This window comes from Monodelphis domestica, chromosome 2 (genome assembly GCF_027887165.1).
Source record: "Monodelphis domestica isolate mMonDom1 chromosome 2, mMonDom1.pri, whole genome shotgun sequence".
In the NCBI taxonomy this organism is placed as follows: Eukaryota; Metazoa; Chordata; class Mammalia; order Didelphimorphia; family Didelphidae; genus Monodelphis; species Monodelphis domestica.
This window is the reverse complement of record NC_077228.1, coordinates 476300478-476327321: the sequence shown is the minus strand read 5'-3', so window position 1 is coordinate 476327321 and position 26844 is coordinate 476300478. Positions and strand designations below refer to the sequence as shown.

The 26844-nt window shown below is 37.3% G+C and overlaps 1 protein-coding gene across 8 annotated transcripts in view; it reads right to left on the bottom strand.

The window, feature by feature from the left end:
- NTNG1 (netrin G1) overlaps window positions 1–26844 on the bottom strand; it is a 473391-nt gene that overhangs the window by 91226 nt on the left and 355321 nt on the right. For all 8 annotated transcript variants that reach the window (XM_003340406.4, XM_056819153.1, XM_016429054.2 and 5 more), the window contains exons 4-5: window positions 21379–21551; window positions 8660–8686 (exon numbers count right to left, since the gene is read on the bottom strand). In XM_003340406.4, the coding sequence (XP_003340454.1) occupies window positions 8660–8686; window positions 21379–21551 (200 nt within the window). The remainder of the gene's footprint in view (window positions 1–8659; window positions 8687–21378; window positions 21552–26844) is intronic.

Below are 26844 nucleotides of genomic sequence, written 5' to 3'. Positions count from 1 at the left end.
GCTGGTCAGCTTCTGGTTCCCGCAGGATCCTAGCTAGCCAGTCATTCAGGAATTGATATTTTTGGAAATCATCTGTTCTTCGAAAGCCTGACTACATTGACAGCATCAAAACTGCTCTCTGCTGTCCTTCATTCTGAGTGTTTCCTTATCTGGAGCTCAAAACCAATTAGTCTGAAGGGGGAAAGGACAGCAACTATTGCATGCTTTACTGGGAATTAAAATAACATGAGGCATCATTGATGAGGACAGTAAAGTCCCACACCCAGTGCTATCAGTTCTTTCTCCTCTCTAAATTTTCTGAATGAAATGTCTTCTGGAGAAAAAAAAAAAAAAGATCTCTTTTTTTGGAGGGAGGACTTCGAATAGGCCAGGAGTTACTTTTTTTGAACAATTTGATCTATTTTAAGCTTTCTTTTAAATTTAGCAACTAGAAAGTATTTTAAAACAATGTGGATGAAGAGCTCTCATTGACTTAAAGCTGGGCAAACAATGGGCTCAATAACTGGAATTGGGTCAGCCATATCTATTGTTACTAGTATGTCCATATCTCCCATTCTGATACATGATCAATCTCGTCCAAGAAATAATTTTGTCTTGGTGGGAAAGTCCAGATCAAAAATATAAAATATCAGCTCATATCCTTGATATGTAGGCCATTGTAGGAAAATTAACCAATCCAATGAGGCGCCATACCAATTTAAGCAGATTTTCTAATTGTTTTGCCACTTGGACACAACAGCCTCAACAGCTAACCAAGTGAATTCTTTTCTGCCATTTTTTGCCTTAAAAAAGAGACCACTTCAGAAGCAATATTGAAGGGCCAAAGAGTTTGGCTGAGGGAGTTGAGGTGCATTTTCATGAATTAGAAAATCACCTGGCCTAATGCTTTTCATATGAAAGTGATTTCCTCTTGCCAGGAAAAAGAAGCTCTCTAACCTGTGAGTAGCAAAGAGCTATTTCAGAATTACTGAAACTCACTGTTTAGTGCTGAAGCCATGGCAAATCAGGCTAAAACATGAGCTTGAAGTAGAAATGAAAGGCCTTTTTATCAGGAAAGGTTCAGAGTTAGACCTGCATTAGAAAATTCAGTTGTCTATTATCATACCCTAGAATGCACTAAATAGCTATACGATTCCAAGAAAAAGAGAGGCAAACTCTATAGTCTACATTATCCAAGTGACTTTTTATATAGTTCTTGAGGATACAGAAGGAAAATAGTCCAATTGGCCATCATTCCTTTACTTTATGCTACACAGGAATAGAATCAAATTCCTTTTATAGTGTTCCCTATGGTATTAACTCAAATGTCTTTAATAATTATAATCAGAATCTAGAATTCTCCCACCCTAGTGTGAAAACTGAAAAGACAGAAATTTGAGCCACCAAGGAGAGAAGACAGAGGGCAGAGATTAGCACTAAAGTTGCAAGATTTCATTGCTTTCCACTTATGCATCCTGAGAAAAGTGTGAAGCAAAGGCACAATTATAAGAACTTAGGTATTCTTTTTATTTTTTAATTTTTTAAACCCTTACTTTCTGTCTTTGAATTAATACTATGTATTGGTTCCAAGGCAGGAGAGCATTAAGGGCTAAGCAATGGGGATTAAATGATTTGCCCAAGGTCATATAGCTAGGAAGTATCTGAGGCTAGATTTGAACCTAGGACCTTCTGTCTCTCAGCCTGGCTCTCAATCCACTGTGACACCTAGCTGCCCACCTCAGGTATGCTTGTGACCTGCTGAGTATCCAGGAACAACTAGGGAATCATGGTCCAATGATTTTCATTGGAGGAAAGCCTTGACACCTTGGAGATTATCTTGGGTTCTTCCTAGACAATAGTAGTAGGCAATGAAGAGTTTTCTTTTGAAGCTGGACATATCAAGGAAAGAATTTGCATTAATGTTGTCCTTCTAAGTATCACCTGTCAATAACCTGAAATCTGAGAGAACTTGTGGTGTCAAAAGATTTGAATTTAGAGTCATAAGATTTCAATGATAGTTCCTGTTCTGTGAATAACTCACACTGTGGCCTTGGTAAGTTACTGTAGCTAAATTAACATATTTGTCCATATCTGTGCCTAAGGTTTTTCATCTTTCAAAATTGGAACAATGCTAGTAAATGACCCACTTACCTCAGGATCAAATTAAATAATAGATTCAGAGACAGATTATAAACTCTTTAAGAGAGTTATCCCTTTTGTAACTGAATTCTTAACACATAGCACAATGACTGACACATAGTAGGTGTTTAAAATCAATGACTGATCAACATTCTGAAAAGTTATATATATATGTATATACATATATAAAAATATAATTGTTTGTTATCATTATAAATTGTTTATTTTATTATTATTATTAGAATTATTCGAATTCTGATACACCCTACTGGTTTTACTCTGATTTTTTTTTTTGAGACCCGGTTTGGTTTCACTGGCATAGGGGACTCATAATAAGGAAATTCTCTCTACCAATGTTTATTGATAATTTACTCAGCTTTATCAGTTTAGAGATTTTAATGAGGTCCTGTGATATTAGTGACTGCTCCAGGATCACATTAGCTCCTGTGATGGAAAAGTCTCAGACCCAGGTCTTCTTCCTGATTCTGAGTCTAGATCTCATTTTAAAACTCTCATCCTTAACCATTCTTTTATTCTGACCAACATCATCAAGTAGATAGATGTTCTGTGTGTTCCTTCTTTTCTCTCTGTGACTGTAGAGCTCAGTGAAGACAGGGCTTATGTGATATTAATTTGATTTGCTATTTTTCCATCATTCCTATAGTGAATATCATGGTGCAAAGCACAAAATAGCTGCGCAATGATTTTTTTTGGCTAGTTGGTTCTCATTATTACCATTATGATCATTCCTTAAAATCCAAAGAACTAGAATTCAACCACTGAGAAGTTTGCTGAAATGCGCCTGTATATCCCTAAAGTGCAGGTAGACTGATCCATATGGAATCATCTCTCGGGAGCTTCCTCTATTAACCTTTTGGGAAGCCTGAAATAATTCTACATAACTACTATCCCATAATGTCTTTGGAGGTGGTTGGGGTCCTCAAAATTCATCGTGTCATGTGAAGCAGCACCAATTAGAGAAATGCCAAATAGCCAAGTTAAAAAGGTGACATATGAACAACTACTCCATATTTTTTTTTTCAGAGAGCACCAAAAGGTTTAATGTAGTACTAGGATGAGAGTATTCTATTAGCCCTTCAAGTTCAGCCCCACAGTCCAGTATATGCTCAAGGAGCTCACTGGGCATGGAGTCAGGAAGATTTGGGTTCAAACCCAGCCTCAGGCGCTTACTGGTAGTGTGACCCAGAGCAAGTCATTTAACCTCTGTTTCCCTTAATCCAAAGGAGAAGGAAATGGCAAACCATTTCCATATCTGTGTAGAGAAGATTCTATAGGCAATATGGTCTATGGGGTCATGAAGAGTCGGACACAACTGAACGGCAACCTAAAGTATTAGAATTCTAGAGGAGTCTTTCTTAGAGATCCACACTTCCTAAAAATGGTCTGTCAGGGATCACTGAAGGAAACCTTTCAAAGAAGTAATTGGAGATAACTTGCATTCTGGCAGAGAATAGCTAACAAATGCCCAGATATTAGCTCACACTTAAAAATTGTGCTTTAATTTCTGTCTTAATTTCCAAAAGGTTATCCAGCAAGAAAGATTCTTGGCTCAAAGGACAATGACTGGTAGATCAGATGTAGAAATATTATTATTTTTTAAAATTTTAGTGGAAGCTATTTGTAAAGGTTCACATTTGGTGTGAATACCTATATTGTCCTCGGAGCTCATGCAGAAAAGTTTTGGGGGGACATAGCATTGGCTAAACCCCGGCAATCATTCAATTTTAGGACAACCACAAAGGCTTCATGAATGTGAAATGCTAGTTACACAAATATGGAATGGATTTGTGATGGTGCCCACTGAGAACATGATAAGACATGGTCCAAAGGAAATCTCACTTGGGATACAGCCTCTCTTCTAGATCTTTGGCCAATAGAATTTAAAAATGAATGTCATACACGGAACAATCTGACATCACACTACACTAGCTTAGTGATTTCATTTCTTCCCTTTTTAACATTATAAAAAAATCTAATTAGTTAAAGGGCAATTCAAATTAAACTTTTATTTGGAGGATTGAGAAGCATTAAGGCAATGGAAGACAAAACAAACCCTGCAGCTTTCTGTATGACATGAGCATGATTACTAATAACCCTTGGGCAGGCAGATGATTAACCTTGTTATTTTACTCACGATCAAGGTTTAGACAAGAAACTAGGAGAGAGGAAAAATATTTAGAGGCTGCTTGGAAGACAAAATTTACAAGTCTAGAGCCAGCATCAAATGTTTTCAAATAAAAGAACAACACTGGGCTTTCCAGACAGGCTGATGAATGTGTGCTGGTCAGACTTTTATTCAATATTAGTGACAATTAAATTATTTGGGGAGATTGTTAATTTTATGATGCAGGTGATGTTAGTTTTAGGAAAAACTGGTGAAAAGAGATGCGTACTTTAGGTAAATTACTGCTCCAAACAACATGGGAGATTTGCAGATCTCAGGTTGGGGAGAGGCATGAAAAACCATTCCCCCAGCCACTATCATCATTATTTTTGTTTCCTGAGGCTAAATAACATCATGCTGGTCTTTTTCTATTTCAAAATAATTTAAGAAAATAGTGCACTGCCAGACTTGTCCAAAGTGCTTTATTTGTGTCCCATTTGGCTTGCTATTCAAAGAATGAATTCTATTTATTTTAAATGGTCAATTTTTATTTTTAAAAAAATGTTGATTTTCTCCTGATAGAACATCTACTGGAGTTTAAAATGCAATCTCTAAACTCTGACTCATCTGCCACCAGCAGGTTTCAGAGGTGATAATCACCCACACAAAGCTATTTGCACATCAGGCCAATCCTTCCCAAGTCTAATTATATACTTTATAACATTATGTTTAGCATAATTAGTGAAATTATGCTTACAGGACTAAGGATCAGATAATATGGGTTAGAAGGTAGTGATTAGCTTTAACACTAGAAAACCAATACAAACTATTAATTAGATCATCAGTTACAACAAATGTATGTTTTGATAGGACTGCCCTTTTTATAAGAGCTCTGCAAGCATGAGATAAATCAAATTTAATTGAATGGTCATCATACTGAGTGAAGAAAAAACACAGATCATAAAGCTCAGTGAGTTGTGGAATTATTTGGGGATTCATTAATTGCTGACAATATCACCAGTAATCTTTCAGCCATGTGGCCAATACATGCTGAAAAGATCAGCATTAGAATTGAGCACTCATGGGATAGTGGTAGACCCTGCATCTAATTGATAGACAACAGCAGGTACAAATGACCTTAATGGGAAAATTGTTAAATATTTTTTGCAGATGATCAGAAAGGATGACTATTATGTTTTGGCGTTTCATCTTCAATTCCACTTGTTTTCAAATTCTGGATCTATATTCAAATTGCAAAAAATACAAAATTGTTTTTGCACGTATATAAAGTATACATCTCTGCATACATTGTATATACGTGTACACACACATATATACTTACAATATATACCCCAATAAATGGAGATTTTATTTATTTTCTTGAGGATATTCTTTGTCCACCACATACGCTTAGGTGCTACGTCTGTTGTGATGGCATCTTCTTTGTACGTTGGTGAAATTCTGTTTATTGATTACCTCTTCTGGCTAAAGGGAAAAGCCCTGGAAAATACTCAAACCTAGATAAAATCGAGCCCCTCCCTCTGGTTCATCCCCAGAAAACCTCCATTCTTGTGCTTTCTAGGAAAGAGAATGCATTTTCTGAAAACATATTCCTGGTCTTTGAAGAGGATAGAAGTTCAAATCCTCTTATACCCTCTGACTCCATCTCTGACCCAAGCAGAAGCTTGCAAATGCAAGCAGAAGCATTTATTCCTACATAGAGGAAGAAATGTATCAATGTCACTAAAGCAGCTTCAAGGAATTTTTCTTTGAAGATTGTTTGGATTAGTGGATTGGACACTTCCAGGCAGGTTGCTTAAAGTGTGCCAAGGGTATGGGCTTTGGTCCTATCATACCCAGAATTTCTCACATTTTTTCCCACAGGGAAAAAGATGGGTGATAAATAAAAGCCCATTGCAGTATGAGGAGTTGGGCTGGACTTGAACTGAAGACCTTAGGAATAAGCTAGGTGATAGGCTTAGCTAATCGTCATGAATTAAATTTTCCTTAATTCTCAATAATAAAGGTTCATAAGCTTTCCAAAGTCACAACAAACCATCCTTTCAGGTCACCATTGATTACAAAAAATAAAAAATATATCTATAAAAAATAAAAAAGGACTCGGATTTCCCCATTTAAGTTTTTATAAAAAGGCCAACATCTGCTGATGCTCAGAGATGGTGAATGTGGTGGAAACAGCTTTATGGGGTGTAAAGCAAGCAGTACAATCAGAGAGCCCATGCAACACATAACTGACACCAAACATAAAGTAAAAACAGTCTACCTCCTGAGAGCTACTTTTCCATCTCTCCATTTCTGAAACTTTTGACAAGCTGATTACAAGTCCCCATAATAGTTTCAAAAGCGTTCCTTTGCCGGTTCCCTTTTCCCATAAAAGGCATGTGCAAATGCAATTGTTAAGGTCTAAAAGCAGTATAGAGCTGTGCATTTGCAGTTAGGCAAATGCCTAGGGAGACACGAAAGCAGAAAAATTAGGCTATTAAAACCAAAGGCTTCCATTCGCAAGCCTGTAGCCTTGATGTTGTGCCACTTAAGGCTGTGGAGGGAGATGCTGTGGCATTAGGTTGGTATCTAAATGGGTGTGAAAGACTACACCAATTTACAAGTAGGCCAGTTTGATGACATTTGACATGGTGTCCAATGTTTAACAAATCTGGACCCAGGACTATTCACAAGCTTAAGTAAACTGGACTGATTTATAAATGGAAAGTCCTGAACATGTGTTTAAAATTAAGGCAATTTATTTAATCCAAATTATTGGAGTATTGCTTTTCAGTTGGATGTCAGGTATTACAAATCTTCACCTGCCACTTCTTATATACTGATCTTTCTACCCAGCCCAGAACCAATGACGAAAGCTAAAAAGAAGTCAAGGCAGTGGGGAAAAAATCTTTAGTTCAATTACTCTCTGTTATTTAAAAATCCTTGGGACCTTATTCCTAATTAGCGATTCCCCTCTAGTACAAGGACTGTAGTCACCAACAACTAGATGGTGTGATATCTATAAGATACACAAGATACTGCTTTGAAAACCATTTAGATATTCCCTTAATAACTCTGCTCTTTGGGAATTGGCCTATATCCATCTCTTTAGCTGTACAGGAATTGAATAGCCTAAATCTCCCATGTGAGATTCATGGAACTAACAATACATGCTCTGAAACTGCAGAAGAGAAGTGCCCTCTTTTGCTACCCTGTTGGGAAAAGGGGAGGGGAATGGAAATTAGAAGGAAGATTTTCCCTCTTGAACTTAAATTGGTATGTTTCTTTTTTTTTAAAAACCCTGATCTTCTGTCCTAGTAACAACTCAACACAGTAGGACAAGGGCGAGGCAAACTGGATTAAATAACTTGCCAAAGTTCATGTAGCTAGGAAGTTCTTGAGGCCAGATTTGAACCCAGGTTTTCCTGACTCTAGGCCTCTCATCTATTCATTTTACCACCTAGCTGCCCTTCAGTCTGTGTAAGACTTCTAAAAGGATTTTTTAGCAATTTGACTTCTGGGAGTCAGGCTTTAAATACTTTTGCTCACTTAAAAATATTCATATTTGAATCATCCCTCTATCCCCACCCGCAAATCAGTGAAGATAGTGAATTTTATCAAAATCATTGAGGGAATATGAAATGGACATGTGGATAATTGTTTGATTTGTTTGGATTTTGTTTTTTTTTCTTTTCTGCCTTTAGGCATTCAAAAGAATATTAGGTACACATCTATTTTTTTTTCCTTAAGGCCTCTTCATATCTCAAAAAAAAGTCTTCCTTTAAGAAATGCATGAAAGCCCTTGTTTCATAGCATTTTCCTCATTTTCTGATTAATAAACTATAAAGCTATGCGATTCCATTTTTTAAAAAATAACAGCAACAAAAGTTCTTTCTTGTTATGTTTGAAATCCTATGAAAATAGTTAAGCTTATATCTATTGGCTTATAAAGAGGTTAATTTACTCTGTCAAAAATAATGCCAAAAAAGGTAATTTTGTACTTCAGGTCTTTCATCAACCAAAAAATATCATTTGTGTTTATAGCATATTGTCATTATATCTTCAAATGTATTAACTAAAACTTTTTATTCTATATGTACACAGTTTATACTGCCCTTCCCTGACTATTTAGACATTACATTCTTTGAGGGCAACAAATCAAATCTTTATTTTTTCCCCCTTTCCTTTTCCCCAGGGCCCAACTTGTGCCTTTGAATTGAATTGATTTGAATTGAATTATCTCACCTGGACTGTCATGAGGACTTTGAAAAAAAGGTTACTGAAAATTAAAACAATAATGACTATTTTTAAAAAATAGTATCCTGAAGTCAGAAATGGATGCTGGGAAAATAGACCTGAGGAGCTAAACAAAAAAGCAAAGCTATTCTAGACTTGTTTCATGTTTTTACTTACTACCAATACTGGAAATACTGGGGATACCTGGGGAGAAAAAAGACAACAAAAAGAGAACCCATTAGCCATATAATAACATAGGACTAAAAATCATTAACATTATATTAAAAACATTTTCCTTATTCCTTTTTCTTTATCACATTTAAAACACTAAAAAACAAAACAAAACAAAACAAAAACACCACTGAGATATCTAAAGGCTTTATTTCACTTCTAAAGTACTTGTGTCCTTAAGAGGTGGGACACCATGAGCTAGAAATTGTCAAGAAATTGCTCTTCCCAGAATTGAAATGGGCAATCTGGATGCCTTTGGGACGTGTGTATTAATACCAAAGAGCCAAAGGTCACCAGACCAGTTATTGAAATACATCAATTATCTGGGCAGCAGGCACTAACCATGCATGTAAACCAATGGAATACCTACCCAAACATTTTAAACTGAGTAATAGATTAAAAAAAAATAATGTATTCTAAATTCCACGGGTCAGCTGTTGAAAATCATTTGGTGTTTTATTTGATTAACTGCATATAACCACCATTCGTATTCCACTTTTACTTGTCAGTTACATGGATTAAGCTATGTAATAGAAATTTAATTGAGCAGAAGAATACAAGAACGCATTAGGTTGCCTATATTGATCATCCACTTCATTGATTTTTTTCAGCTCTTACTTCAGTTCTCAAGTTGCATTACAGGGGTGGAACCACTTCAGAGTGTGACCGAATTGAGGATCAGATATGGACATGAATCTAGTCTTTGTGCTGAGTAAAACTCCTAATGAGATAATTTGCCAGGTCAGCAAATTGCACTGAACAATGCCTGGTATTTGTATCATCTCCACTGCCTCTTGATAGTTGATGGGCACAATAGTTAGGACACTAGACCTGTAGTCAGAAAGACCTGAATTCAAATTCAGTTCCTTATTCTTACTGACAAGTCAATTAACTTCTATTTGTTTTAGTTTCCTCACTATAAAATTATGATAATAATAGCGTCTCTTTGCAAGAATGTTGCAAAGATCAAATAAGAGAATATTTGTAAAAAGCTCTTGGCACATATTAGGTACTATTTAAATGTTTATTCCTTTCCCCTTTTTTCAGTGTTACTGATATTTGTCTACAGATGGGTATTACACGGGACTTTTAGCAGGATTTTACTTGATTTATAAGTTCTTCTGAAGTCTATTTCCTAGAAAGTGTGAGTTTGTGTGTGTTGATAAACACATAAAATAGCACATACATATATATCTATACACATATAAGTATGCCTATACATACATGTGTTTATGTGTGTCTCTGCAGCTGTATGTATATGTAAGTTTGTGTATCCATCCATACATTTATGTGTGGGTCTATATAGTTATATATAAACATAAATTCAAATACATACATATATAATATATGTCTATATGTGTATGAGATAGATGATAGGACAGATAGAAAGAGACACAGAGAGAGAAACAGACAGATAGACAGATAGACAGACAGAGAGATCTATATAAATTTTATATATAAATGTGGAAAGTAGACTTAATGACCTCCAAGGTCTATTCCAGCTCTAAACTCAAGATGCTTTGATATATTTGGTCTTGTTGACATCAGAATGCTTTGTTTGGAAATTTCCTGCACTAATATGAGTTGGCAACTGGACTGTCACTTATAGTCTAAGGGAATTAGATGAGTTACTGTTTAAATGACTTGCCCAGATTCACATAGCTAGAATATGGCAGAGGCTGGACTTGAATACAGTTCTGCCTAACTGTAAGACTAGCCCTCTAGTCATTATTTTATATTGTCTAAATATTTCTTTAAAATGGAAGAATTTATTTTGACTTAGTAAGATATCTTTATTAAGCAATGAATAGAAACATTTTCCTTTGTATTGAGAATACTATGATTTTAGAGATAGAGTTTGATTAGAGGTCCTTTAATCCATTTGTCCTTGAATCTCCTCTACAACATATATAAACAGTAGGTATCCAACTTTTGTTTGAAGACAGGCAGTGAAGAGAAATTGACAGTCTCCTAAAGTAGCCCATTATAATTTTGGAAAATGTGGACAAGATGTGACAGTAGAAATAAAATACCTGATAGTCAAATAATATCTAAAATGAACATCTTGAAATAAACAATCATTTTGAAAAACCAGCCCTTAAACCTTACTTAGAATTCTATTTTTTTCCCTTTTCAAACTAAGGAACACATTTCTGCCTATTTTGAATGTCTCTTCAAAGCTCAATACCAAGACAAATGAGTTTTGGGGAACAGACATTTAATTTCATATTCTTGGCATAGGTACCATCTCGTGTCCCAATTAAGCCTCAGCTTAATTGTTGACCATTACTTAACTGAAGCTGAGTTTGGGATGGAAAAAAGATCCTCATCTAAAAGCTGCAGGTTGCAGATTTGAACTCCAGTACATAAACTAAATTTAGATCTGTATAGATTTCTATGCCAGTTCTCTAAAGTCTCCATCTGATGCCTTGGTAGACTACCTCTCCTGCAGCATGAGTGTGACCTCTTATTGAGCCTTTTTCCCCCTTGCAAATCCCCTGGTGAGGTATGATTGCAGCATCATAACTCCAGCATCAATGGCCAGAGCTCCAAATTTCCCAATGATTGAAAATCCTGCTCTGCTCCAAAGAACAGCAAGCCTTTTGCAATCCTTCAAAGGGAAATGGGGTTACAGTGGCAGAAATAAACTTTTCATGTGTCTCCCAACTTCTATTGAGTTAAAGGACTGTGCATAATGGAAGACAAAATTCTCAAGGCACTTTGTTAGATGCATTAGGGTGCAAAACTAAGAGAGCCCTTGATATAGTAAGCACTGCAGTAGAATCCTTTACAAAGATGCATGGGATATTCATTTCAGAAGGGTCACCAGTACAGGTAACACATGTTCATCATTCCAGTCATGCACATCTTACCCATGCAGGGGAAAGGCACACTCTATTATTACTAATAATGGAGTACTTAGGTCTATATCTTATCCCTGCCTTTTCACTTGGGCTTTAATCACAGAATTTTGGGCACTGGAAAGGACTTTAGAGAACATCTAGCCCAACAACTTCAATTTGATATGAGGGAAAACTGAGGCCCAGAAAAGAATTGAGTCCCTTCTAGAATCATTTAATTGGTGGCTAAATCAGAGCCACATACATACCGAGAATGTGGATAAGGTGCGCTGGTATACCTTGGTACACTCAGCCCATGATTTATGCAACATAAGTTTGAATAAACTTACATTTGTGCTTGACCCAGTGTTACTGCCATGATACTGTCATGCATTTGTTCATGGTGCTTTGTGAGAATTACTTTAGACTCTCTTACTATAAATGAGAATCACTTAGAAGAGAGTAGGATTTAAATTGCACATTTTAGTCCAAATCTTTCTAACATTCCAAAAATAGTTACTTTTTGAAATCCCTATTTTGGTTATATGAAAATATATAGAATATCTGGTAAGAACTCAATAGCCCAACTGAATAGCAGACTTTAAAAATGGATCCCTCAGGCAGGAAACAGCTTTCAAATATTTAACAAGCTCAAACTACACTGGAATGCCTAATAAATCATGTTCTAGTTACACTACACTGGTTCCCATTACAAATGCTAGACTTTTTCTGGGCCTGGCTCCAGTTAATGGTTGTGCCTACATGAACCTCCACTAGATTAGAGCCGTCTCTCTAATCAACAAGAATATTGATCAGAGATCATTTAATAAAATTTTATGGCTTGATATTGGGGAGTAGTATTATAGGGGTCTGGCCAGAGAAAATTTGTATCACATTGCATAGCTGAAAGAATTCCATTAGAGTGATGACCATTACAGCTGACAGCAATAATTAAATCTCAATCAGAGGCTGTTTGAAGTACTGGAACTCGGGGGTAGCTGGATAGCTCAGTGGATTGAGAGCCAGACCTAGAGTCAGGAGTTCCTAGATTCAAATCTGGCCCCAGATACTTCCCAGCTGTGTGACCCTGGGCAAGTCACTTGATCCCCATTGCCTAGCCCTTACCACTCTTCTGACTTGGAACCAATACACAGTATTGACTTCAAGACAGAAGGTAAGGGTTTAAAAAAAATGAAGAACTGGAACTGTCACTTTTAGAGGTATGGCTTTCCTCTCAGAAAGTGGCTAAGATAACTCTGTAAGGGGGCTCCCAAGATGGGAGGACTTAGGAATGTCAGAGCTAGAAATGTTGGTTAAGATCATCTAGTTCAGTCATATCTTTAAACCGATGAGCAGACTAGGGCTCAGAGACACCATTATATCGGAAGCCCTTTGAGAGCAGACGCTGTCTTTTGACTCTTTTTGTATCTCCAGTCCTGAGTACAGTAGCTGGCATATAGGAGACACTTAATAAAGAAGTATTGACTGACTGAAGTGCCTTAGAAGTCTACTCTGAGATACAATGTTATGTGACATTTGCTATTCTAGATCATTCATGCCTAATGCTCATATAGTTCTTGTTGAGAAACTAAGGCACAGGTGCCTATGGCTTTGGATCAAAAACTACCAAATGGTGTGGACCTCTAGTGCAGATCTATCTTCCAGGACAGGAATGTCACATCAGTTTGCAACATTTGTGCACTTTGATCAGCTCAAGTGTATCTTCAACTACTTCGTACCAAAAGAAGAAAGAAGCTACAGAGTTGGTAGAAACATGCAGTTAATTCAGTTTTGTTTTTTAAAGAAAATTTGGGTTAAAGCTAAGGCACAGGAAATTGACTAATGGCTTATGACCAGCCATGTTATGGCATCTAACAAAGTGAACCAGCAAAAAAATGGCAGCAGTGGACATATTCAATCTTAATGAAGTCAATATAATTGTAGCCTCCAAATAAACACTGCTCTTACAGAAGGAGCATCATTCTGTTATCCATCACAACTTCCTCTGTGAATCAGTGAATGTTTTAGCAGCTTTCCATCTGGAGGAGGCAAAAGAGATAGCTTTCCTTGCTTTAATTTGGGAAACAAAATGAGCCCCAACGCAATAATTAGATACACAGAAGCATGCTGGATGGGTCTCTACAACTGTCCTGGTAGTTATATGGTGTCTACAGGGAACCAAGGTTTTTAAAGGGTCTTTTGGAGTTAGTGAGAAAAGATACATCAAGAAGGAATGTGGTCGAGTGGGAAGCTCAAAGGACTTGCAGTCAGGAGGTCATTGTTCACATTCTGATTTTCAACACTCACTGTGTGACTATGGCCAAATTTCTTCACTCACATTCAGTTTCTTTATCTGTAAAACAGGGGTAACAATCCCTGTGCTAATTCACCCATAGGGTTATTATGAGGAAAATATTTTGTAACTATTGTAGCACTACAGAAATGTGAGTTATTATCATTATTATTATAAAATCCAACAGATTTGCAATGTGAAAAAAATTTTAAACCCCTCCCATCTGTCTTAAAATAGATAGTATCAGTTCTAAGGCAGAAGGACAATAAAGGCTAGGCAATAGGGGCTAAGTGACTTGTCCAAGGTCACATTACTAGAAAGTGTCAGAGGCCACATTTGAACTCAGAACCTCCCATCTCCTGATCTGGTTCTCTATCCACTGGGCCAACTAGCTGCCCCTTGAAGGAAATATTTTTCAAGTCCCTTCACTGTTCATTCTGTGGTCAACATCATAGTTCTTCCTTGGTGAAAATAAAATATTCCTGAGAAATGAGTCATTGGAGGTTCATTAATAAAGGTCTTCTATGATCCTAGAATATCAGAAAGTTAAAAGGCATGAGCCTAGAATATCAGGACATTTGAGGTCCTTGTAATCCCCTAGATTACAAATCTGAACAAGACAACCCCCAAAATACATGACTATAAGTTTGAGATTCATGTTTTCATTTTCCAGAATAGACATATATTGCAGTTTCTAGTAGAGGACCCATAAAGTAATGGAGTCAAAATGAATAACAACAATTAACAATAATAATTTATACATTCATTTAAAAAAGAAAATATGAGATCCATTAAAATTAATCTCATCATATAGAGTAGAGAAATGGAATACTGTGGAAAATTAATTAATAGGTTATCAGATTTTCAATTATCTGGCTTAGATAACAATAAACATTGTGAAGAGAATTCTGATTGATAGGATCATTTTTAGGGATAAAAAGGATCTCAGTGACCTTTAACCCAACCCCCTCACTTTACAGGTAAGGCCAAGAGAAGTTTAGAGACTTGCCCAAGGCAATAATGGAACTGGAACCCAGGTCTTCCTATCTTTTAAGTCTATAACACTCTATACAGTACACAATGCTGCCTCTCAAAAGTTAACTTCCTTCATTTATGGACTTTGGAGATAAGAGACAAGTAATAGATATGTGTGACCACGATAGCCTTTAACTGTCTCACATAACATTTTTATCAACAAGACTGGAAGAAATGTTAGAAATCATATTACTCTTGAGTAAGTACCCACCATGCTGAAAGTTTTTCATCACCAACCTGGGATAGAGTGGGCTGAACCAATCAAATGCTGCTGGAAGTGGGGGGGAGGGAGTTGAGTAGTAGATTTGTTCTTAATTAATGCCTTTATTCATACTGTAGGCAAAGAATTTAAGAAATTCTTATTCAAAATAGGGGTGACATCAATTTGAGCTCTTTTTGGCAATTAAGATAATGATGATAGCAAATATTTATATGGAACTTATTATGTGCTGGTCACTGTGCTTAGTATTTTAGAAATATTACCTTATTTGATCTTCACAACAATAAAGTTCAGGAAATCTAGACAGATGTTAAATGACTTGCTCAAGATCACAAAGCTTTTAAAAGACAAAAAAGGTGACAAATGACAATTTAGACAAGTGGCCCATCAAAAATGGAAGATAGATGTGGATAGAACTCAAGAGAGATTATGAACTGATATAGTTTTACAACCTGTTTGATCTTGGTAGTCACTTAATTTCCCTGAGCTTTAATTTCCTGATTTGTAAGATGAGGAGGTTAGACTGAATAGCTATTCAGCTCTAGATTGATATGCTTACTCAAATTTGGGAGTCATCTGCAAAAAAACAACAACAAATGGCAGGGAGAAAAGAAAAGAGGGTTAAGAATGAGGCCAGAGAGTAGTCATCCAGGGAAAGAAAGTAAACAGCCATAAGATAGATAGGAGAAAAGTCAGAAGAAAACAGAATCACAGAAGTCAAGGGGGGAGAGAGGAATCAAGAAAGAGGAGATCATATATGCAATATACATTGGATGAAGAAGAGGATGAAGTCATTGATTCAGGAAGTGAACAGGGGAAATTGGAGAAAACCGTTTCAGGCAAATGATGAGGTCAGAAGACAGATTGCCCTGAGCTGAGGAGTCAATAGGTGGTGATGAAGAAAAAGTGGGAAATGTAGGCTTTTCATCATAAAAATATAACAGAAAAGGGGAGAAGAAAATATACCTTGGGGGCTAGCTGGCAGCTTGAGGGAGGAATATGAGCACATGCTCACAGATACAAGGAGCATGGAAGGTTGGGCTGATGGAGCAAGAATATAGAAGAGAAAGGGGTTGGAATGACAAATGGAGAAAATTCCCAATAGAGATCAAGGGCACAAATGGAAAGTTTAGCATGGCAAAGGAAGAACACTACCTCTTATCCTGTAGCAAAGGAGAGGTTGGTTGAAGACGTACAAAGATTGTAATGTGTGGAGGAAGGAAGAAGAGGGAGTTTCACAATGGAGAGTCTCAATTTTCTCAGGATAGCAGGCAGAGACATCAGCAGCTCAGAGAAAGGAGAACCAAGACATAATTTGGGACTTGAGGAGGGAGGAGAATCGGAATAGCTGCTGGGGAAAAATGCGATAGGGAGTCATTAAGAGATAAAGAAAAGGAATTGTCATGTACTAGTGAGGGCCTAATTGCTTGTCCTGCCCCCCTAACATGGTGGTTAAAAGTATCAAATGGGATAATGTATGAGAAAAGGTTTTGAATACCGTAAAGTGCTTTACACATATAAGATATTGTTCTTCTACTGCTCTAATCTGTGCTGCATGAAATCTATATTACAGCTTTGGGACTAGGAATTGAGTCTCAGCTTCCTAGATATGTGCTGACTGGGTATATATCCTTGGGAATATAACATTCAAGATAACCTGGCCATAGTTTCAGAGTTTAAAGAAACCTTAGAGGTCTCTTGGTCTGAGCCTTATATTTTGGCCAAGAATAATTAGGTAACTGATCCAAGTGTAGGTCAGCTGTTAGGTGGTGAGGTGGATAAAGCACTGGGCCTAGAGTCAGGAAGACCTGAGTTCAAATGTGACCTCAGAAATGTACTAGCTCTGTGACCCTGAGCAAGTCATTATCTGTATTTGCCTCAGTTTCCTCATCTGTAAAAAGGAGCTGGAGGAGGAAACAGCAAACCACTTCAGTATCTTTGCAAAGAAAATCTTAAGTGAGGGTCACAAAGAGTCAGAAAATACTGAAAGAACTGAATAACAGCAATCTGTGTATACAGGAACACAAAATTTGAGTTAGAAGGATATTTAGTTTAACTCATACATAAAAAGGGATCTCCATTAGAAGATTCTTGACAATTAATCATACAATCTCTGCTGGAAGACACTGTGGATGGGGAACTTGCCAATTCTTGAGGGAGCTTATTCCCTTTTGAAAATTACTAAATAAAATAATGTTTAAAAGTTAAAAAAATAAAAATAAAAAGATCTATTAGGAAATTGTTCTAAACATTATGCCTAAATTCCCTTTTTTACAACTTTCACTCATTAGTCTTCCATCTGAGATCAAGTAACACACATCTACTATCTTTTCCACCTCAATTCTTCTCTCCTCTCTGAAGATAAACAACCTTCAATCTTCAATTGTTGCTCATATGACATGGACTCAAGGCCTTTCATGGTCTTTGTTGCTTTCTTCTGGACACTCTTCCAGCATAAACATTTCATTAAACTGTAGGACCCAGAACTGAATACAATGGTCTAGATAGGTTCTTGGGAAGGCATGGTAGAGTAGGGCTATGATCATCTTTTCTACTTTTGAAATCTGCTTCTCTTAATACAACCTAAGTCATATACAATCTATTTGGTGGTATATATGGTATTTAGTAGCAGAGTTAGAATTTCAAAGCCTTCAATGTTAATTTGTACTATTAATTTTTTTTTCATCTTACAGGACAATATAATATTTTGATGCTCTTTTTTTAAGAAGTATATAACAAGCTAGAGTGAGATATGCTTTTCTCTAGGGGGGTGCATTTTGTAACTAGAACATTGGCAAACTAAAGTCTTTTTTTGTTTTATTCCGATACTTTGTTTCCCCAATTATACATAAGAACAATTTCCAATATATGTTTTCCTCAGTTATAAGATCCAAATTGTCTCCCTCCTCAAACTAAAGAAATTTGGGGGGGAGGGGTTAACAAGAAAATGAGGGAATTGGGCAAAAGAAACTAATGCTTTTTATCATAAAAAAGAGAAGGCAGCATAATCACCGAATTTTAGAAGTAGAAGGGATATTAGTGTCATTAAATCCATTCCCCTCATTTTATTGACACTAAGTACAAGAGGGTTCATATGACTTGTCCAGGGCCACACAGAGAATTAGTATTGGAGTTAAGACTGGAAAGGAATTCAATCAGGGCTACACATCATGACAGGCTGTTAACCCTTCAGTTACATTATGCTTCTCTTTTCAAAAGATTGAGAGGTTCCCAAGTGGAAATGGGAATAGGTTTAACTTCTGTTAAAAACTAAGGCAGAGAAAGGTACAAAAAAGAAATTTCAGCTAAGACTTAGGAATCATAATGGTCAGTGCTATTCAGCACTGGAATGGGTGCCTCAAAAACCTTGGGATTCCCATCTCTGGCAGTGTTCAGAGATTAAATGATAAAACCTGGAATTTCTAAAGCATGTTTAGGTTTTACAACTTATTTAAATGTTTTATTTCATTGGGTCCTTATAATAATCTTGTGAACTTTGGGGGTCTAATTTACTACAGAGGAGATAGGCTCAGAGTTTAAACTGCCCTAGGATCACACAGAATATAAAATGTATTTTTTCTGGTCATTTTGATTTCAACTGTAGCACTTTATGTTGGGCTAAAAAGAGTAGTGGATCAACTATCAGGGAATACTTAGAGAACTAGAAAAAGAAATTGAGGCAACGGCTTTATAGTAAAAAAAAGGTCAGGGGTTATAATGGACTATAAAGTCCATTTAAAGAAAACATCAAGCTAGAAACCCCAAAGGTGCCCATGGACTTTACCATTAATTTGTTCTCAGAAGCCCTCTTCCCCTCTATTGCCACCATTGAGAAACCAGAACATCAGTGTTCCCTGAAGGGGAAGGCTATTTAATACTCTCCAGAAAGTTTTAAATTCTGGGCTGAAAAACTTGTCAGAAAAGAGACTAAACATGCAACCTCAGGGGATTTTACTAAATGACCCCTCACTGACCTTTTGTAGTTCCAGATATCTTTGATCCCCATTTATAGAAAGTTTCCTGAACCTCGGATTAATAAAGAAATGAAGAAACATATCTACCACCACACCCATCCTGAAAAATCAACATGTGTGCTCAAAAGAGCTTTAACAGTAATTCCATGAGCTGGGCTTTCAGTTTTTTTCTTTTTCATAAAAAGAAATAAAATACCCTTCCAGAGTAGAGGGTTTTTTGTTTACCTTTTGAAGATTCATCTTTTCTTGCCTTGTGGGGATTTTATCATAATTTCATGCCCCTACACTTCACAGTTTATTACTTGGTCTATTACTCTTACACTTAACTCATTAAGTTTCCAGTTTCTGAAATATTAATTTTTAAATTAGATTAAATTTTTTAAAAGTTTTGATTCTCACACCTGCTACTTTGAAGATGATAATAACATTCTTAACCTGACCTGTTACTTGAAGGTTTTCAGCTTCTCATTTGAAAACAACATCCGCCACCCAATGGTTGCTAAATAGCTTTCCCCCCCCTCCATCAAATGGGGCACTTTGTCAGCCTTGCCTTTTCTTCCCTTTTTTATAGGGCAAACTTCTATTTTTTGGAGCTACTTGACCCCTCTAAACAGCTAGGCCATTACTTCTGGATGGTATTCCCTTGTTTCCTAGAGCTTTCAAACACCCATTTTCCCACTGATGCACGGGAGATTGAATTGCCTTCCCAGCAATCAATAGTGATGGGAGTTTCAGTGGGACTCCTCTAAACACAAGGGTAGAAGAAGTTGTCCTTTTGAGAAGAGTTGTCCTTTTCCTTCCCAGACTGCTATAGTCATCATCTATATCCAAATGTGGACTTTAATGATACAATCAAGAGTTCAATGTGACCGCCACAGGTTATGTGTGTAGGGATGGGGTGGGAGGTTCTGGTTGTTTTTCTGTTTTTTTGGGGGGGGGGCGGGGGGAGTCAGATCTTGCAGTTTTATCTATGTGGGGAACTCCGAGAATAGAGATCCCTTTCACTGATGGGGCGATGTACTCTACAATGTATTGTCTTTCAGGGTTCCTTGGAGTTGTGGGTAAGCTGTATGTCTATGGTCAAACAGCTAGTAGGGATCGAGGAAGACCTAAATTCAGGTCTTGACTTCAATGGATTGGAATTTTGTCTACTAGGGTATGAAGAACAGTCGGACTTATCCCTGGGCTAATTTAGGTTGTAGCACAGTGCAAAGGAGAACAGAAATGGGTGGAGTAAAGCTTTTTCTTATGTCCCTAACATAGGAACTGAAACTTGTGAAGGCAAAGAACCCAAAGAATCTTTCAGTGAAAGATTTTAAAAACTTTGTTGTTCCATCATTTTCAGTCATATCCATTTCTCTGTGACCCCATTTGGGGTTTTCTAGTCAAAGATACTAGAATGCTTTGCCATTTCCTTTTCCTGCTCATTTTACACATGAGGAAGTGAGGCAAACAGGGTTAAGTGACTTGCCCAGAATCACATACCTATTAAGTATCTGAGACTGGATTTAAACTTATGAAGATGAGTCTTTCTGATTCCAAGCCAGTGCTCTATCCACTGAACTTCTTAGCTGCCCATTTTTAAGATTACAGTATTTTAGGGGCAGTTGGGTAGCTCAGTGGATTGAGAGCCAGACCTAGAGATGGGAGATCCTAGGTTCAAATCAGACCTCAGATACTTCCCAGCTGTGTGACCCTGGGCAAGTCACTTGACCCCTATTGCCTAGCCCTTACCACTTTTCTGTTATGGAACTGGTTCCATGACAGAAGGTAAGGGTTTAAAAATAAATAAATAAATTACTGTATTTTAATATGATTGCTTTGCTCTAAAATCCTGATTTTTTGTTTTATGAATTTAGAATCATTGTTTTGAGAAAAGGTGTCTAGCTTTCACCAGATTGCTAAGTGTCCACAACACATACAAGATTAAAGACCCCTACCTAGGGGATTTAAGGGGCCTAAGGTAGATTAGATTGAAGCAGGATCTTGGGTGGGAGCAAAGGAGTTCATTTTATCCCGAAACTGAGGTTTTGAAAAAAAAATGCTTAATATTTTTAAAGATGCTTCAGTGATTTCAATCCTTCCGCAGTGAGTTGGGTGGGGACAGGTTGAGCAGCTCCAAAGACCCTGAACAGAGTACTAACTGATGAGGTTTTGCAAGGAGCTAAAACTGAATCCCAGTGTTCATGTGCCCTTTGCAAGGGAAGGACTCAATCCACACAGTGAGAAGGCAATAAGAAGTACCGTACCATAGCTTAGGTTATTTCGCACTAATAATGTCATTACTGAGCAAATCTACTCACAGGTGTTGGCCGTGCCTTTGGGGATGGGGAGGTACGAACCGGGGCTCCAAGGTCTGCCCTGATAATTCTTCTTGCATTTCCCACAGTCGGGGCCTGTAGTGTTGTGCTCACACTCACAAGACAATTTATTGTTGTCAAAGACACATACTGTGGCGTGAAGGTTACACTTGCACCTAGCAAAGAAGAGACAAGGGTGTCATTTCAAATCAAGGTGTCATCTCAGCAGCCATTATGGCTCCAGTCAACTACCCCCTTTAGTAAAAGACATTTCCTCTACGCACTGAGGATGGGGGTGCGGGATACAACACTGTCTCAGCACCTCCAAGTTGTGTCCACAATGATTAACACTTTAGGGTCACAGATTTAGATTTGAAGCCAGAAGGGACCTCAGCAATTATTGGGTCCAACCTCATTTTACCTGAGATCTAGAGAAAGTACAGAACTGTGCCTGAGGTCAAATATATAGGAAGTGGTAGCATCAGGACTGGAAACTGGGCTTTCTTGTTCCAAATCCACCATCCTTTCCATTGCAGCTGACTTTAAAAGTTTCTAGGTTTGCTTATGTCTAAATTGGGAAGCTTGCTTGAGAATAGACAGCAATGGTGTCCCCTAGACTTAGCAAACCTGGTAGTCAGATTGTCCAGCATTATTCTGATGGTTTATTTTTCTTCATCAAATATAAGTTAAGATGGATAGTCAAACATTATTACAGTTTGAAAAACAAACAAATAAACAATAACATCAAACAGCCAATAAACTCAGAGCATTCTCATTGCAGTCTCCAGGATGAAACCAAGTTCTGGAATTCCCTTGTAGAAGCATTTTACTTCTCCATAAGGTCTCAAACTCATACAGTGAGGCTGGAATCTGACTTCTGATCCTGGCAAAGGGGACTACCGCAAAGGGCTCCAGAAATTAGGGACGTTCTCTGAAAGAAAATGCTTAGAGTCCTGGAAAATCAAGACATAAGCAGTGCATACATTGGGCAGTTTTTCGTAAAGGTCCTGCCTTTTCTCCCTGTGAGCGAGCTGGTGATATATGAGCAGTAACAACAGAATATGCAATTCCTACAGAAATGTTACTATATCTACCATCTTTGACTCTAAAAATTGCAAAGGCCAACGTGCTATTTGTTGAGGCAGCAGGCCATAAATTGCACCTCACTGAGTGGTTGGCCAACTGTTCTGAAAGAAGGAAACCATATTTTTCAGAATTATAAAAATTGGTGGTCAAAATAATGAGTGTGTATATAGATATGTACACAGAAAAAGGAGGATACAGCTGCCTCTTTGCATTTGTGAATACAGGTGCTCTTAAGGGAATAAAAATACCCAGGATGGTCAGGGCCAGAAACAAAAATGATTACTAGATTTTTTTAATTCATTTTTCCCCTTGCATGGGAATCTAGGTCACTGTCAGACTAGAAAATCAAATTTTATATAGACAAAGCTAGGTACTTCCCCCCCTTCCTCCCAGTAGATGCCCTGGACTGGAAAATAGCAATATATTTTAGTAGAATGGTAAACGCAGCTACCCATCAAGTATTGGAGTGGATTTCTTTAATGATTCCTCTCCTGGGGCCCTGCCACCAGCTCAGAACACTGACCAATAAGTACCAGCATGGAGCACATGCACAGGCTAAGAATATTACTCAGGCCAGAATCCCAGGTGCCAAGCTGACTTATACCAAAAGGAAAAGGACCTTCATTGGTGTCTACCCACTCATTGCTCCCTTGGGTAAAACCTAAGCTGCAGCTTTCTTCAGGGCCTGCTGGAAGTCATCATACAGGAGATATACTGTCTGTTGTTTGGGGATGAAATTTAATGGGCTACATTGGTGAAATTTAAATCATATTCACTCTGCTTGGAAATTTAATCCAAATGCTAAACAAATTCACAAAAGATATTTTTTAAAACATTCCTGAAGGAGAAAGTTCTCTTCCCACCCTGTGAAGGTTACCCTTAGGTGCCCACACACTCACACAAAGAGAGCGATAGACACAGGGAGACAGACAGAGACAGAGGCAGAGATACAGACAGACAGAAACAGACAGGAGGAAGAAGAGGGGCTGGAAGAAGAGAGGAGCAGTGGGGAGGGAAGGAGAGGGAGAGACACAAAGAGAAGGGGAGGGTTGATGCAGGTGATGCTGAGGAATAAATTGAGTCTCAAAACTTTATGTTACATGTAGTGAGATTTCTTTCTAGCCAACCCTGGATCCCTTCATTTCAGAGTGTTTTCCTATATAGCTTTGTCTATGATTGAAATCCTAGGAGTAGAATCACAGATTATAATAATTTAGCATCCTATCTGAGACTGAAATTCCCCAATGGAGAGAAAGCAGCTTAACCCTGAAGGATTTACTTGTGACTTCAATATGGAGACAAAGGATGGAACACTAGTTGTAAACAGAATTCTTTATCTTGTAATTACTAATGTTATTTCCACGCTAATAAATGCTTAGTGGGGTTACCAGTACATTCCACCCTATATAACTCTATGGGGGTGAGAGAACATTCGTTCTGACTTCATATTCTTTGCTACCTTTGGCTATTAACCAGCCAAAGTTCACCCGTCCTTCACAAAATTTTCCCAGGTCACTGAATACACATGACATTTCCAGTCTGAAGCCCCCACTTACTAAGAATAACTTCTGAATTGAAAGGGACCTTAAGGTGCTCACGATCATAAATTTAGATTCAGAAGTATCTTTAGAGCTCCCTTAGCCTAGTCTCTTCATTTCACTGATGAGGAAAATTGATGTCCAGGAATGTTAAACAATTTATATCAGATTACACAGATATTAATTTGTACAGGCAGAATTAGAACCTAGGTGTGCTCCAGGCTTCTAACATTAAAAAAAGGGATATAATCCTACTGTAGAAACCACCATCATTATTGCCTTTTAAAAAACATTACAGTACAACCCAGTGGAATTGCTCATCAACACAAGGAGGAGGGAGGGAAGGAGGAAGGGAAAGAACATGAATCATGTAACCATGGAAAATATTCTTAATTAATTAATTAATAATAAAAAAGAAATCATTACAGTACTTTGATCCTGTGAACACTGATTAAAAGTTGGAAAGAAACTTACAGGCCACCTAGTCCAAATTCTTCATTTTAAAGACAACAAAACTGAAAGCAGAAGGCTAATTAATATGGCCAGTCACACAGGTATAAGCAGTAATAGAATCAGGCATATAATTCTAAGTCCTTTGCCACCAAATCCTATACATTCTTCACTCTACCATGTTGCTTTTCATCAGAGATAAGGAAATAAGGGCACAAGAAAGAGAAAAACTAGGATGATGTAGTGTAAAATGTAAAATGACTGGGTTGGTCAAAATGATCTCTAAGTTCCCTCATAGCTAGGTGGATAGGGTCACTAAGTGGGCACAGTGGATAGAGAACCTTGAAAACAAATCAAGAAGAATCATCATTATGAATTCAAATCTGACTTCAGATACTTACTAGCTACGTGACTGCAGGTAAATCCAGTTTCCCATTTGCAAAATGAGCTAGAGAAGGAGATACTACAGAATCTTTGCCAAGAAAAAGCCAAATCGAGTCATGAAAAGGCAGACAAAACTGACAACAAAAGTCTAACCATGAATCCCAAGCAGGTAAGTGCTGAAACCAGTTCACACTGGCTCTTGAGAGTTGATTGTTCAATTTCTAGGATGTTTTGAAACGTTATGAATTAGTAAACACTACAAATCAGTTGTAAATGTATTGTTTTCTTGATTGACTAGACTTGAGAAAGTGATTAATGGAGAAAAAAATGAAGATTGAACTTAAAAGTGTGTCCTTTGCACATTTCTGAAAGCTGGTTGTTGAACATTTACCAGCAAACTCCTGCCCCTATGTAACTTCTGATGAAGGTCACAAAGTGAACCTTTCTAGCAACAAATGATCTAAGTCTGTGGCTTCCAAGAAATGCCATGAACTATGCTTATTTCTATGCCACAGTGACTCTACTATCCAGAATCACTTGTTTGGGCCCTTTCTATCTGATTTGATTATTGACATGGAGCATAAGTGTGTGTGTGTGTGTGTGTGTGTGTGTGTGTGTGTGTGTGTGACAAAGAAACAGAGACAAAGAGACAGAAACAGGGATGGATATACAAAGAAAAACAGTGACATGGAGATCTCTAATGAGATTGTAAACTCCTTGAAAACAGATGATGTCACTTTTACTTTTTTTCTATCCTGTACTTAGCAAATACTTTACATAAGATAATGTACTGAATACCCCAAGGTTTCCTATGGAAAATTAAACTTGTCCTTTTAGTTTATGTATAAAGTTCACCTAGAATGAACTATACAGACTCTCCAGCAATGGGTGAGAAGTCAGAAACCTAAAAAACCTATTCAATACTAAAAGGATTTTCCAGCTGCCTGACATCTGAAATTTGACAATCACATAAAAGAAATGTTTTGATGCTCCTAAAGATAGAACAGGGGCATAAGGAGGTTTACAAAAGTTAAACAAAAAACAACAAAGCAAAAGGAACACTCAAATCATTTATTGATTTCAGGACCTGTATGCACTGCTTGCATCCAAATGAATTTTTAATTCAATTGGGAGGAACAGAAGATTATATATTTAGAACTAGATGGTTCTTCTTCCATCTAGCCCACTTCTTATATTATATAGATGAGGAAACTGAGGCTTAGGAAGGGTGAGTTGCCATCAATCAATAAGGTATCTATTATGTCCCTATTATGTGTCAGGATTTGTGCAAAGCAGTGGGGACACAAATGCAAAGATGGAAATAATTCCTTTATGAAAGGAGCCTCACTCAGATAGTAAATGAGATTTAAATTTAGGTCCCATGACTCCATTGACCAATCAATAATCTGTCTAGCCCTATTCTGGATATTATAAAGGATAAAAAGGTATCTTAAGTTATGCCCCCTATCTTCAGGAGCTAAGTTACATTGGCAGAAGCAAACTAGACATCAATGAAAATAGTAGATTGTTGGTGGGTTTTCCAGTCTCATATCTCTCCCCATTCTGATACATTCTTAGGTCACCAAAGTGATCTTCCTAAAGTATGAGTCCAAACATGCCATGCCCCTCCCCAATAAATTCCAGTGGTTCCCTATCACCTCCAGGATCAAATAGAAAATTGTCTGATGTTCAAAGCCTTTCATAATCTAACCTTCCCTTCATCTTTCCTCAGTTATTATATATATATATGTATATATATATATATATATATATATTTCATTTCCTTGCCACATTGTCTAATCCAGTAACAGTGTTGTTTTCTGAGTCAGACAGTTTGTCTTTCAGCTCTGGACATTTTATTTGTCTCTCCACCATCATGTCTTCCTCCTGACTTTCCTGATTTTCTTCGAAGTCTCAACTACAATCTTGGGTTCTATAGGAAGTCTTTCCTAAACTCTCTTAATTCTAATGTCTTCCCTCTATCATCTATTTATCCGGTATATAATTTCCT